This window comes from Piliocolobus tephrosceles, chromosome 12 (genome assembly GCF_002776525.5).
Source record: "Piliocolobus tephrosceles isolate RC106 chromosome 12, ASM277652v3, whole genome shotgun sequence".
Lineage (NCBI taxonomy): Eukaryota > Metazoa > Chordata > Mammalia > Primates > Cercopithecidae > Piliocolobus > Piliocolobus tephrosceles.
Window position 1 is genome coordinate 42,817,866 of NC_045445.1, and position 16,040 is coordinate 42,833,905.

A 16,040-nucleotide genomic window follows, 5' to 3' on the forward strand; every position below is an offset into this window, starting at 1 on the left:
TATTAAGGAGATTAACAACCTGGTTTATTCAACTATCTTTTAAGCATCATTGTGAAAATGTGACAGGATTTCACCGTTTGAGCTTTATTTAGATATACACTTTTTTAAAAGCCCTTCCTGAACACACATATTCCTCTCCACTTTTGGAAAATGTCTTAAAAGAAAATTTTTCCAATACAAATGCAGAAAAATAGGTACACAAACCAAGCCACCACTATAGAAGAAGAATAAAAAATTGCAACTCTATTAGGGCATGGACTTCCACATGTTCACACAGTACTTGCTCTGGTATTTTTTTTTGTTTGTTTATTTTTGTTTTTGTTTTTTTGCCTTGCTTTTTTTGCTTTCTTTTTTTTTAGAAAAACATTTTGACATCTTTTTTTTTTTTTTTTTTTTCTGGACATCTAATGACAATGCAAGTGAAAAACATCACATTGGGTAAGGAGTTTTGAAGGAGGTTTGAATGCAAGAGGGACTACTCTCTAACTTAAAAACAAACACAACACTATGAAGAGGGAGTGTGCATCTTTGAGAAACCTTTTTCTTCAAAGTGACTGCACAAAATGAGGGGATTCACTACTGGCTCTTTCGCTTCACGGTGGAAGTGACCACTTTATGGTCACTTCAACATTGCTGCCCTGTTTGGGCTGCGATTCAGGCTTACAAATAAATTACATAATCTGAGGGAGTAGGAAAAAGGCTTATAAGAAGTTTCTATTCATTTGAAAGGTAAAGAACCCCCACCCCATTTGACTGTCTTTTCTTCCATCTTTCCTGCAGCAGAGTTTTATTTCAGTCTTACTCATGAGGGAGATGGTGAGGTGTAAGGCTTGCAGTCTTAGCGGCTGCTGTTCTTAATCGCTTCCTTTGCAGCGATAATCAGAGGAGTCAGGCTGGAGAGAGGCTTGGCTAATTTTAAAAATGGGTGCTGTAAAAGGAAGGAAAAAGAGGAATTATTGGAATTCTTTCCTCCAACAAGTACACTACTTTACATTTTCAAGCAGCCCTTTTTAATTAAGATATATTTTGAACACCCAATTAAATATCATTTAATTAAAAACAGTGCCAGCTTTTGTCCTTCAGATGCTTTTGTACTTCAATGTCATGAAATCCTCTGGAAGCTGACTGGCAGAGTGAGAAACTCTGAGGGATCTTGTAAAATCTCACTGTGTTTGCAACAGTCTGACTCTCTGATTTTCCTAAACTGATAAATTTATCTAGAGAAGCTGTCATGCTTGGAAAAAGTGTATTTAGTTAACTACTAAAGAACTTTATACAGAAATCAATGGCTTACTAACTGCTAAACTCAACAGCCGTGCCTCTACCATTTCTTTTTCGGCCCCTCTGCAGTACTTAATAAAAGTGAATATTCCTTCCTTCTTTGAATTTTTATTTTTTATTTTTTATTTTTTGCCTTAGAAGCCTGTGACATCCTACCATATTTGGTCTCTTCCATGCGCATGTGCACTGAATATTCCAACTCCATTTTCTTCCCCGGTTTCACTTCCTCCTCCTACCTCCCACTCATGAGAACTTGGCTGCCATCATCTTCTTTTTTTTAATTTAATTTCTTACAGATCTCATTCTCTTTCATGGTTTCAACCCACCATCAGCTTTATGCAGATGACTCCTAAATTCATAGTGTGTGACCTGATCTCTTTCCTGAACTCTGGTCCTAGTTTTCCTGCTGGATATTTCCTATGGGATGTTCTTCCGTCACCTTAAATTCAACATTTAAAAAGTTATGTTGCAGTCTCACAAGCAGGGCAATCTTGTGTAATGTAAGCTATAGGGGCTTTGGATTCAGAGCATTTAGGTTAAATCCTCATCTCTGTTTATTAAAATGGTTAAATGAGGTAAGTGGCAGTCCCTTGTAAGTTACATAGGGTCAAGAAATGTTAGCTATTATACTGTCTTCCATCACTTGCCTTCTTGCTGAATGCTACCATTGACTTGACAGCCTGAAGTCACTTTTGTCTTCCTCTTATGTTCTAAATGCAATAAGCTACCGGGTACTCTCTTCTCAACGTCTCTTACATTTATCTCTTGCTTAATATTATTATTATTATTATTGAGATGGAGTCTCGCTCTGTTGCCCAGGGTGGAGTGCAGTGGCACGGTCTCAGCTCACTGTAACCTCCGCCTCCCAGGTTCAAGTGATTCTCCTGCCTCAGCCTCCTGAGTAGCTAGGATCACAGGCGCATGCCACCACACCTGACTAATTTTTGTATTTTTAGTAGAAACAGTGTTTCACCATGTTGACCAGGCTGGTCTCGAACTCCTGACCTCAAGTGATCCACCTGCCTCGGCCTTCCAAAGTGTTAGGATTATAGACATGAGCAATCATGTCTGGCCATCTCTTGCTTTTTCTAATTCAGTCCTAATCATCTTAATCCCAAACCGTAACTCCTCTTTGGTCTCCCTGTCTCCATTTTTTTCCTGTTGCTAATTCTTACCACATACTACCAGATTAATCTTCCTAAACAAAGTTGTCATCATGCTGTCCCTCAGATATCTTCGGTGTTTCCCCACTGCCTACAGCCCTAACTCTTAAGCCTGGTGTTCAAGGCCCACCACAGGATTATCTCTTGCAGCTTCTTTACTTGAACTCTTTATTTCAGCCACACTTTCTAGGTTCTGTTCCTATAGACCTTGCCCATATGTCTTTGGTTAAACCCTAACACTTCCTTCCATTTGAAATCCCTTCCCTTATTTTCTTCAACTTATCTAAAACTGATCACTTCTTTAAGGCCCAGCAGACCTCTTTCCTGTTTGCAGACATTTTCTGATCACCCCTAGCTTACGGAAGTATTTCTCTAATCAACCATGTCATTTACTATTTCAACAGTTCTTTGGGTTGAATGAGTCTCTAAACAGCTTTGCATTATATTTTCGTGTACCCAAGAAGGTTGTGAACGTCTTAAATGGAGGAATCATGCCTTTTAATAGGTTTGTATACTGCACTTATGCTTTACAAACGGAAGTTGCTCAATAAATATCAATTGATGGACAGAGAATTGTCTTAGGTCATACAGAAAGAGACACAAATATTCAAGACCTGTGTCTTTTCTCCAGCCTTCCAGTGGGGTGAATGTCATGCATCTCTCCCCTTTCTAATCTTGGAAATGGCAATAATAGGCCAGAGTCAGAGAATGGAGTTGCATGGACTCAAAGAGAAATACGGGCTGTTGCTTACATGTATAAAATGAAAAGACGCAATAAACTATTCAATTTAGACTCAAAATACAGTTTTGTATCAGTTATCTGACTGGTTCATATAAAAGAATTGTTGGGGAATGAATTAACTAGATAATTGATTTAAGGATCTATTTAGCTGGATAGTCACATTTATCTGGATAGCCAATTGAAGATAACTTACATCTTCAATTATCTTTACAAGAAAACATAAGAGGAATGTGTATCAGAATGTGCATGTGGAGTGGTGGGAGGGCTAAAAAGATATAAAAGTGATATACTCAAAAGTTGAGTTTCATCTGTAATTTGAGGCTGGATTAATTAGAGGGTTAACAAAGGGCCATTGCAGATTTGACATTTTAGGGCCTTATGATAACCTGTGAAATGCTTGCAGGTAGCAGAAAAGAAAAGATGTAGTCTCTTCAGTTTCTCCAAAAAGGTCTATTCCAGGCATGATCTGAGTTAGGGTGGGATATTTTTTTGTCTGGGCGTGGCTCTGTCTCTGGAGGGAGTTCAGAAACAACAGGAACCGGTTTTTCTTTCAGGGGGTAGGCTAGAACAGACAATCTGTGGTTAACGTGCTGTATAACCAAGTGTTGCACCTTCTGTTTAATTGGCTTATGTGTTCAAAATCACAAAGAAAAATAGCAGTCATTGTTCTTAGATGTTAAATGTCTTCATACATGTCCCTGAGAAACACTCCCCAGCAGTGAAGCTATGTGTATCATCCTGGGCACGGACTGCTTTATCAAATAAAGACATATTTTTATCTAAATTGGTTTGTGCGTGATGTATAGTAGAAAGTCAGACAATTCAGGGCTCATATCCCAGCTCTGCCATTCAAGAGCTGTGAGCCTCAACTTTTACATCTATAAAATGGGATAATAATGCCTACCCTATAGAGTCGTTATAAAAATGAAATAATTTATTGAAAGAATTTGGTACATAGTAAGTATTATTTCTCATCATATATACTAATCCCTGAGAGCCATGAAAAGGACAAATGGTTACAGAGGCACTCACCACTGGATGGTACTCACCCAGGCAAGCAGGTGCCTGCCAATTGGCATCACAAGCAAAGGGGCTTTGACCAGTAAAGCATTAGAGTAGCAAATGCCATGGAAATAATTGCATAGTTATGTAGAGAATTACCTCCGGCCAAGAGCACCTGCATACAACATCCAGGGGCACAAGTAAAGTTTAGAACAAAACACCAACACCAGAGGGTCACATTGCTTTTTTTTCCTTGCAAAATAAGACTCCAGGAAGAACAAAAGAGATTACAGATTACACTGCCAACTTCTCAGAAGAAAGGCAACATGTCAATCAATCATGTATTAGATGCATGCCTATAGTTATGTGCCTGTGGTCTAAAATAAAATGGTAATAGCCTAACTCTAGACATCTCTTGACAGAGCTCTCTGTCACACATTGAGATGGAAAAGCTGAGTATAATGCCTCTCTTTGTAATTGTCCTATTTTATTTTCACCTGCAAAAGCTCCTTGGCAGATCCTCGCCTATCGACATCCATCTCAAGACAGCGATTTAAAAAGTCACGGAATACAGCCGACAGTCTCTCAGGATTCTGGAGCTCTGGGGTTCCATTAGTGGCTATCAGATACAATGCCTGTAGAAAAAAATAGAAAAATACATTCGGCACATACATATTAAAATCATGGGTTGGCACAGAAGGCAAAAATCCAGTTTCTTCTGGTTTACATTCTGGGTCTTAATAATTCCACTTTAGATAATGACACATATCTTTCAAAGCTTCTATAACATTTAGAAATGATTAATGTTGGCAGTAACTGAGGTGACAGTAAAGTGTCCTACCTCCAAAAACTTAAAAATAAGGTTATATTGTTGTCCTCCGAGAATTAAGCCAGTAAAAATCCACATATAATGAATATGTGATTAAGTACCTAGAAAATTAAACCAAAGGATTGCCTGTAAATCTATTTATCTAAAGACTTGGGGAATACACATACATCCATTCATTTTGACCTGAGTATAACTTTGGGGAAGTGCAATGGAAAGGTAATTGTGATTTACTAAGTGCTTATCTTGCTTGAAGAATGTTTGTGAATAGATGTGGAATGAAGAGAGTACATTACAGAATTAGGGAAGTACAAGGAACCAGAAGATGCCAGTGTCTGGATGAGAGAGGCAAGCTGTGGGGCCCAAGAACTCAAATACTTTTACCCTGTAGCAGCTGTATCCTTATTGATTTTAATTAGATTTCTCATGAAGGTACACCTACAATGAGAGGAAATATGAGAAAAATTGACAATAGTAGTCTTGACACCTGACAATTATCATGGTAAAATAAGTTGCTAATAATTGTATATTTCTCTGAGAGCTTTGTAGTATAAGGCCACCACTAAGAGACGTCAAGTCATGATGTCCTGAGAGAATCAAGGTCTCTAGTCTTCCAATCAGAGAGCTGAACTCAGGACTATGATTAATTCACAAAAGTAAACCCATATATATATATATATATATTTTTTTGAGACGGAGTCTTGCTCTGTTGCCCAGGCTGGAGTGCAGTGGCATGATTTCAGTTCACTGCAACCTCCACCTCCTGGGTTCAAGTGATTCTCCCACCTCAGCCTCTGCAGTAGCTGGGATTACAGTCATGCGTCACCATGTTAGTAGAGATGGGGGTTTCAGCATGTTGGCCAGGCTGGTCTTGAACTCCTGAACTTAAATAATCCACCCACCTTGGTCTCCCAAAGTGCTGGGATTACAGGTGCGAGCCACTGTGCCCAGCTGAAGGTTCTTGATACAAGAAAGCTGGCCATTACTATCGCCTCCTCTCAGCAAACAATTCAAGAGCATTTAGTATGTACCAGATAGTTTATTAGACACTGGAGAGCTAAGGATGAATAAGACAGTGATCTTGCTTTGAAGAATCATGCAATTTAGTGAGGGAGAGAGACATATATAGAGAGCTACTGTACAGCGGACCAAGAGCTAATTGAGGAAACTAGAAAGCACTAAGTAAATACAAGGATGAAGTAGTTCACACCAGAGCTCAGAGAAAGTGTCACGAAAGAGGCTGACATTTTAAAAGGATATTGAAGAATAAGTAGGAGTTTGCCTGCAGGTACTGCCAGGGTTTTACCAGCCCACGCAACAAACCCCCTAACTCTTATGAAGACATGTTCCCTCCTGAACTTTCCTGGCTTTTGCAGCAAATTATCATCCCCTTTCTCCTTTCTCTACTCTAGCTTCTGTTATTATTATTATAGGTATTTCTATAAAAGTCCTTTTGCAGGCCAGTTTTCATCAGCTCTTGAAGACATCTCTCCTTTTTAGTAACTCCCACAGATGTACTTTAGAAAGGGTCAGGAACAACCATTTAATCTAGTGGCTGTCAACTTTACAGCATGCATCAGAATCATCCAGAGGGTTTGTTAAAACACAGGTTTCTGAGCCACCCCAAGAGTTTCAGTAAATATGGGCAGGGGCCCAAGAATTTGCATTCGTATTAGTGTCCTGTTGATGTTGAAGCTGCTGGTTCCAGGACAACACTTTAAGAACAACTGGTTTAATCCACCCAAGTAATTAAGCAATGGGCTAAACTAGAGGGTCCCAGACTTGTCTGCACATTAGAATCACTTGGGGAGAGTTAGAAAATCTCCATGCTCAGTTCTCACTCCCAGAAAAATTAAGTAAAAACCTCTGGGAACAGAACCTAGGCGCCAAAATGTTTAAGCTCTCCAGGTGATTCCAATTTACAGCCAACAATGAGAATCCCTGGCTGAGAACCTGGAGCCCACTTCACACATAATAACTTAGAATCTCCGCATCATATGTACACCAAACATAAGAGCCACAGAATTCCATAGAAGATCGTCTTGCATAGCAATGTGTGAGAACTACAATGCCATATGCTTCTCTACAGTGCATGGAAACTTTTGGCTTTTCCTCCCAGTACTAAAAAACCCACATGTGAATACATCCCTCACCCCTAAGAAATGTACATCTTCCTTTCCCCCAACTCTCATCCCTTTGTAATTTTCAATACCTCCATTGATGAACAGGAAATGCAGGTGAGAGCTATTAGGACTCCCATGCCAAAATACAAGTCAGTGACAAATCCAGTTCTGACTAAAAGGAGATGGGATGCTTTCAGAACATCACTGATTGGGCTAAAATCGAATAGTGCACAATCATAGCAGATATAGTCAATTAAGCTCAAACTGTTTTTGTTCTTGGATAATTAGTGCTTGAAGCACCTGTCCTCCCAAACATCTTTATTCCTTTATTAAAAGAAAATCAGTTGCTACAAATTGCATTCCCTGCCTCCTCCTAAAACTCTTTTATTTCAGCTGGCTACAACTTTCCCAAAGTCACTGTTCTTGCTTTTTTTCTTGCTCTGTAGCCAAGCCCAGACCTAAACAAGCACATCTCTTTCTTCCTTTCCCAGATTTATTTTCACTCTCTGTAGATCTGTATTCATGCTATACTGTCTCATTTTCTCACTTTACTTTCACCATTCTTAGCTTAATACATTCTATTCCACATAATTTTCTTCCTTAAAAGTACATACACATCTTCTCTACCTGAGTCCTTCTCATCTCTCTTCAATCTATGCATAATTACCTAAGGAAATACTTGGCCCTTTTTCCATTCCATTTATGAATCCAAAAAAACGACCTTAATCATAGTTGTTAGACCTGAGTAGTGTTAGTGAAATAGTACATCAAGGGAGAAGAAAGCCCTGTAATTTGAAGGAAAATCTGAAGTAATGAAGAGCCAGTGCTACGAACCTCTACAGTACTTCAAAGAACCGTTATGTCCTCCTCAGAACTTCGACAAAAAGGTCTGGCTGTAGTTTTTGTTAGGGGGTGGGTCTGATAGGGGGTGGGTTTGTTAGGGGGTGGGTAGGAGGTTTTGATTGGTGGTCTAACAGCAGACTCCTGCCCTGGTTGATTAGTGTTGATCTGCTTATACTCCCTCATCCCTAAACAAGGTATCAAATGCAAGGCTGCCTTTTGCTCAGCACTATATCATAAATATTTTTTGATGTTTTAAAAATTCCTCATAAATATCATTTTAAGAGCTGCATAATAGTTCATCATGTCAATGCACCATAATTACTATTGGTGAACTGATTTAAAAATGCACGCAGTAGGGGCCGGGCACGGTGGCTCAAGCCTGTAATCCCAGCACTTTGGGAGGCCGAGATGGGCGGATCACGAGGTCAGGAGATCGAGACCATCCTGGCTAACACAGTGAAACCCCGTCTCTACTAAAATACAAAAAGCTAGCCGGACGAGGTGGCAGGCGCCTGTAGTCCCAGCTACTCGGGAGGCTGAGGCAGGGGAATGGCGTGAACCCGGGAGGCGGAGTTTGCAGTGAGCTGAGATCCGGCCACTGCACTCCAGCCTGGGCGACAGAGCGAGACTCCGTCTCAAAAAAAAAAAAAAAAAAAAAAAAAAAATGCATGCAGTAAGAAAAAGGCTGAAATGCACCAATTTGTGAACACTGGTCCTCTCTGGATGGTAGGATTGTTGGTGACTTAATTTTTGAAATACATTTTTTAATTTTCCAAATTTTCTACAATGAACACAGTTGCTTTTATTATTTTAAAAACTCCAAAACATTATTTAGAAATACAGTTAAAAAGCTGCAGTGTCCAATTTACACAAAAATCCCCATCTATTTCTCTTTGTCTTCCTAGGATTAAACCTGCTTTTCATCAAGCCCTACCCTTTGAGGGAAACAAAAACCCAGACTATTTCTTTTGCAACTATTGTTTTCATTTTAATTGCAACAATATTATTTCAAACTAATTTCCATTGCAAAAATCCACACTTTCAGTTACATATGGGCTAAACTGGCTTTTGTGGACTGCCCTGGGAACTTAATCACCATGTATAATGCCACTTCTATGGGAAAATGCACTCCAAGGTCCAAATAATTAACTTAAAAATGTGCTTTTGGAACACATCCTGTGAGTAAGCTGAGGACTCTCTTAGTAAAAAAAAGAAAATTGCTCTCCACTACCCTGCTAATGAGAGACAAATACAGTTGTAGCCAACACAACAATGACAACAAAAAGGGTTTTACTAGCAAAGTCAAGTATTAGATGGAGAAAGATTAAGGACAATTGTTCTAGGCATGAGTGATAACATGTTGGTTTTATCTGAGCTAATGAAAACTCAAAGAAAATAAAGTGGTTATCAGAAATTAGACTAGAGATTTCCCATATACTAGTTGGTTGCTTCTAATGTTAAGTAAGAAACCATATAATCATCTTTCCCCGCTTCTTCCTCACCCAGCAATCTTCCCCTCTCCCCACCCTTACTATAAATAGTCCACCAGGTTCTGTTATTGCAACCTTTAGAAATGTCTTTCATACCCATCCACTTCTCTCTATCCCTATTGTCTTTGCTTAAAGTCAAGCTTCTTTCAGATGGGGGTTATGATAACCTCCTAACCGTTTTTCCATTATTCAAGCCTTTTTATTCTTCCGTCCATCCTCCTTAACAATCTTATCTCATCACAGGTCTCCTCATGTCATTCACTTCCTGCTTTAAAATATTTTGTCACTCCCCATGGTCCACAGATGTGGTTTTCAAACTGTGCTCCCCAAAATTCCTAAGAGCAGTTAAGAGGGAAAAGAAGAGGGAGAAAGAGAGGAGGAGAGATTCTAAGACTCTCCCCAACATACATTTTCTTTTTCCTTTTCCTTTTTTTTTTTTTTTTTTGACAGAGTCTTGCTCTGTTGCCAGGCTGGAGTGTAGTGGTACGATCATGGCTCACTGCAATCTCCACCTCCTGAGTTCAAGCGATTCTCCTGCCTCAGCCTCCCGAGTAGCTGGGATTACAGGTGCCCACCACCACACCCAGCTAATTTTTGTATTTTTAGTAGAGATGTATTTTTAGTATTTTGTATAAATACAAAAAAAATTTTGTATTTTTAGTTTCACCTTGTTGGCCAGGATGGTCTTGATCTCCTGACTTTGTGATCCACCTGCCTTGGCATCCCAAAGTGCAGGTCATAAGCCACTGCTTCCAGCCCACAAACCCTTTTCAATCAGAAAATTTTTGTGTTTTTCTCCATTTATTTGTGCTTCCAAGCAAGGATTCACTGGAATCAGAGGATCATTATTGTTGTTTGAAAAACACCGATTCACAGGACATAATAAAAATTCCTTAGGCTGTCCTGTATGATTTGCCCCCTGCCCACCTTTCCAGTTCCAGTTTCCATCTGTACTCTTCTCACCCTAGGGTGCTTCTCCCAACTCCTCTCCTGCCCCGCCACACACATACACACTGGCTGAAGCTCACATGCTACTCACACCAATTTGTTCACCATTCCCTGAAAAGGAAATGCCTTTCATTGCTGCCTAAAATGCTATCCTCATTTCCCTTAAGTACCTGATAAACTTGCTTTTCAAGCACTGGTTAAAATGCCATCTCTTCTTTAAAGTCTTCTCCATCTCTCCCAGGTAGGTAAACATGGTGACCAACCACTCTGGTTTTCTGGGGACTATCCTGGGTTTTGGTATTTGAGGTTTTGTGTCCCTCAATCTCAAGCAAACCAGGATAGTTCCATGGTCACCCGGCAGATGGAGTTAGCCATTTCCTTCTTTGAACTCTAATAGCACACGTTTATATGTCTATTTTTACATTGTATTATGTATGAGCACTTGTTATTTGTTTACAGGTCTGTCTTCCTTCCTAGATTGTGAGCCCATGGAAGGTAGGAGCTGTGTTATAACCAACCATGGATTTTGTGACAACTTGCTCAAAATACGTGCTCAATAAATGTTTTTGTTGCTGAACGAAATAGCCAAAATGTATAAATTTAACTGAGCTGAGACTATAACAGACTTATATACATAAATATTAAAGCTCAGAACCTAAAAGTGACCTATTAAAGTCTAAGAAGATATGCAGAAAATGAAAAATGGCACCTTTTCTGAGCTGAACGTGCCTGGCATATAATAACTTCTGATGACCCCACTGTTCAGTGTGGGAGAAGGAAGACAGCTGTATGAATAGCATATGTAAGGGGATGTCATCATCAAAGGGAGGGAAAACTGGAAAAAGATGACTAAAACATGGCCAATGCAGAAAGACCTATAGAGAAAGGGAAGAAAACAAATGTTCTCTGGAACTTGAAACATAGTTCAGAAACTTATTTTCTCTGACTGTTCTTGAACAGAAAAGGTACTATTGATTAATCTGTTAGATCATTTAACAAGATCTGTTTTCTTCCTGAGGTGAGGCAATATAGGCCCCATAACCTACGGACCTTATTTATAATGTTAGAAATACAACCTTTGGCCAGAAAAATGGTGGATTTCTTCCTTGTGATATACATATTACCTAGAAGTTTCCGATGTTCTCTAATTCTTCATAATAACTCTAAATATCTTGGTAATAACACACAAACATCAAAGTTTTCACTGACACTGATGTGCAACTGAATTTACCTAAGTACTAAGAGAAAACTTTAAGTTTAAGTGATAATTCAGTTTACTATATTAACAGTTTCCTCAATTAAAAAAGATCAAAGCAGTCATCATAGAAGTTACCACATTTCTCCAAAGAAGTCCCCACACAATCCATATGTACTCAATAAACTGTTATTAAGGCAGTTTTGCAACAGGACTAACCACTTAATTAAAAAGCTTTAGTTTGTGACTTCATTATAACAGTTTATAAAGTTTAAGTTAAGAAATTAGAAAACAAACCAGGGGACTATGAAAACATGTTAGCAACCATGAGGAGCCCCAGTACCAATATAAAGACTCACTTTACAAAGAGGATAGGGTTCTGTACAAACATTTCTTTGTAGGCTGATTATTTGAGACGCAAAACACATTTTACCATGGAAATCATATTATGTATGGTGAGAGGGCTCCAGTCCAGCTCTAAAAGTCGACTTAACATACAATGCAACTGAACTATAAGAGTAAGAGGGCTATTCATTGATATCTTGATATCTGTATAAATATTATATCCATGGGAAGTATTAATAGATAACTTTTACTGAATGATTATTATTAGCTTGTGCAATTCACAAATAAACCCTGAAGTTTATTTTAGACTGTTTATAATAAATTCTATTTTGATCTCCAATTGAGAAGAAACTGAGGCTTGTGGAGATAAGAAGAAGAACTTGCCCAATGTCACAAAACTAGTATTTGAATCCAGGGAGTATGAATCCAGAGTTCATGCTCTTGACCACTGCACAATACCACGTCTCACTGTTCCCAGTCTCTGGGATGGGAGTGCTCCTAGAAAAAGCAGACAAGGGCTCTTCAAGGAGTGAAGCACACTGTGTATAAACTACTGGTTTAATTGATCCACCTCTGCCTCTACAGAAGAAATGGGTCCTTTTGAGGTCAATCATTCTCTACCTGTTTGGAAATGGGGAACAAAGGGCAGGTACCCACTCAGAGAGGTAGAGGGGCTTCATACAGTATTGTATATTGCCCACTGTCTGGTATACACACACACACACACACACACACACACACACACACACACACAAGTCATACCTCGGTATCTACGGGGGATTGGTTCCAGGAACCCCTTTAGATACCAACATCTATGGATGCTCAAATTCCTCATATAAAACCTAGGCACAGCCTCCCCTATACTTTAAATCATCTCTGGATTGTTTATGATACCTAATACAATGTAAATGCCACGTAAATACAGTCACGTATTGCTTAACAATGGGGAATACATTCTGAGAAATGCATCATTAGGCAATTTCGTCGTTTTGTGAACATCATAGAGTGTACTTACACAAACCTAGATTGAATAGCCTACTACACACCTAGGCTATATGGTACAACCTATTGCTCCTAGGTTGTACATCTGTACAGCATGTGATTGTACTGAATACTGTAGGTGACTAGTGCAGTGTGTTTGAGTAAGTCTTTGTGTATCGAAAAATACAAAAGGTACAGTAAAAATATGTTATAAAAGATAAAAATTGGTACACCTGTGTAGGGCACTCACTATGAATGGAACTTCCAGGACTAGAAGTTGCTCAGGGTGAGTCACTGAGTGACTAGTGAGTGAATGTGAAAGCCTAGGACATTACTATACACGGCTATAGGCTTTATAAATACTGTACACTTAGGCTATACTAAATTTATTTAAAATTTTTTTCTTTGATAATAAATTAACTTTAGCTTGCTGTAACTTTTTAAATTTATAAACTTATTTTTTCAACTTTTTGACTCCTTCGTAACAGTTTAAAACACATTGTACAGCTGTACAAAAATATTTTCTTTTAAATATCCTTATCCTATAAACTCTAAACATTTCCTATCTTAAAAATGTTTTCCTTTTTTCATTTTAAACTTTTTTGTTAAAAACTAAAACACAAACAGGCTGGGCATGGTGGTTCATGCCTGTCATCCCAGCACTTTGGGAGCTGAGGTGGGCGGATCACCTGAGGTCAGGAGTTCGAGACCAGCCTGGGCAACACTGTGAAACCTCGTCTTTACTATAAATACAAAAATTAGCTGAGTGTGGTGGCAGGCACCTGCAATCTCAGCTACTCGGGAGTCTGGGACATGAGAATCGCTTGAACCCGGGGGGCAGAGGTTGCAGTGAGCCGAGATGGCACAACTGCACTCCAGCCTGGGCAACAAAGTGAGACTCTGTCTCAAAACAAAACCTCCCCAAAAACTAAGAAACAAAGACACATTAGCCTAGGCCGAGACAGGGTCAGGATTATCAATACCACTGTTGTCCCCTCTCCATATCTTGTCCAAGTGGAATGGCTTTAGGGGCAATAACTTGCATGGAGCTGTCACCTCCTAGGATAACAATACCTTGCTTGCAAATTACCTCCTGAAGGACCTGCCTGAGGCTCTTCTTGAGGAGTAGGTTTGTTTATACCCTCATCACTACAAACACGTGAGTAATGCATTGAATTAGGACATTATGACATCACTAGATGACAGAAATTTTTCAGCTCCATTATAATCTTATGGGACCACCACTGTATATTCAGTCCATCATTAACCAAAACATTGTTAGCAGCCCATGACTGTAGTCATCATACTGCATTGTTTTGGGAATAACTACAAGAAAAAGTCTGTACATGTTTAGTACAATGAAACCATCATTTTAAAAAATACTTTTGATTTGTGGTTGGTTGAATCCATGGATTTCACACCCGTGGATCAGAGGGTCAACTGTGTGTGTGTATATATATATATATGTGTGTGTGTATGTGTATATGTATATGTGTATATATACACACATATATGTATACACACACAATATATATGTGTGTGTATGTGTATATATATGTGTATATATACACACACATATGTATATATACATGCATATATATGTAAATATGATATGTATATATACACACACATATATGTGTATATATATACACACACATATATGTATACATATATCTGTCTATCTATATTGAAGGTTATTATGCAGCTGGTTGTTGCCTGCAACTGACTCCTAATCTGATTTTTCTGTCATTTTAGAATTTCCAACTAACTTTGAGTGTTTTATGAGTGATATTTGCCAACAAGTGACTTAACACCTTATGACTTAGTTTACTCGTGACCTGGGATTTCAGTTTAAAAGCCAGAGGATATTGCTGCCTCTGATGTGTTTATGGATATCATGAAAGTGTCTGCCATGTCTTTCTTAGAAGAGAGTAATGGGGGCCAAATATGCAAAAAGAAATCATCACATTATAGTGAACATTGTATTCCATACTTGGGCTTACTCAACCCAACATTTCAGTGTGATAGCTGAATGAGCAATCTGGTCTAATTTAACTTCCTGCTTGTCTTACATAGAAGTTCTCATTGGTCACCAAATTATGAGGGACATTTGTTGTTGTTGTTTTGTTGTTTAATCCTTAAAAGGCTATTTAAAATGAACCGATTACAGATCTATCCCCTTATAGGTTTACAGTAAAAGATAATTAGGTAGGGCTGACTCACTGGGTGTTAGCCTAGCCTAAATGTGCTCCTTTGAAGCACAAAGGACTGACCAATGCCGTAAAATAAATTACAGGTAACTCCGACAATATGTGTGCTCATTCTCAGAACTAATAATGCTTGCTAAGAATTGCAGAGGAGGCTACTTGTGCTTATGAAGCAACCTTGGGCACTCAAAGCAGTACCCAAGGTTTGGAACTATAGGGCATTTGGAAGTAGGGATGTGGGTAGGTACAGAGCTAGGAAAGGAAGAAAAGCAAAATGGTGCAAAAGGTAGAGGCAAGAAACTGTGAGAAGCAGAGGAAGCAAAATGAAAAATGAGGGCAAAAACAGGGGCCAAAAGACAATGGGAGGAGAATATTGCTGGTGGAATGAGGACAAAGAGAAATGAAGATAGATAAGGGCTAGAAAATCTGGGAGACCAAGGGGACCTGAATCCTAGGTCCCATTCTGTGACTGCTCCATTGCTCCTGGTCCTTTTCCCATAAAAATTCTCAAAATAATGTGTATACTTGGTATGTCAACTTCCTCACCTCCCATTTTCTCTTTAACACACAACAAATTTCTAGTCCTAAGGTAATATTTAACATTCTACTTTTGTTCATATTTCATTTCAGAATATTAGTGCAAGAAGGGACTAGCACTCTAATTCTTTTGGGCTTTTCCAAATTACCATATTAGGATTAAAACAGGCTGACTGTGATATGATCTGTGAAACATGCATTACTACTCACATAAACTGATTTCAACTTCTATTTTTATATGCAGTTAATCAGCTGAACAGGTCCGTACATAATAATATACAATTCTTTTAATAATACTCCAGAGTGAGGAACCTTGTGTCCCTGCAATAGCTTTATTACTGTAGTGTTCTTCACTGG

At 38.8% G+C, this 16,040-nt stretch overlaps 1 protein-coding gene across 1 annotated transcript in view; it reads right to left on the minus strand.

Annotated features, from left to right (window-relative positions):
• Positions 1–328: 328 nt before the first annotated feature.
• Positions 329–16,040, minus strand: part of PAK3 (p21 (RAC1) activated kinase 3) — a 104,536-nt gene continuing 88,824 nt past the window's right edge. The window contains exons 14-15 of the mRNA XM_023203103.1: positions 4,686–4,823; positions 329–928 (exon numbers count right to left, since the gene is read on the minus strand). Of these exons, the coding sequence (XP_023058871.1) occupies positions 839–928; positions 4,686–4,823 (228 nt within the window). The 3' untranslated portion in view covers positions 329–838. The remainder of the gene's footprint in view (positions 929–4,685; positions 4,824–16,040) is intronic.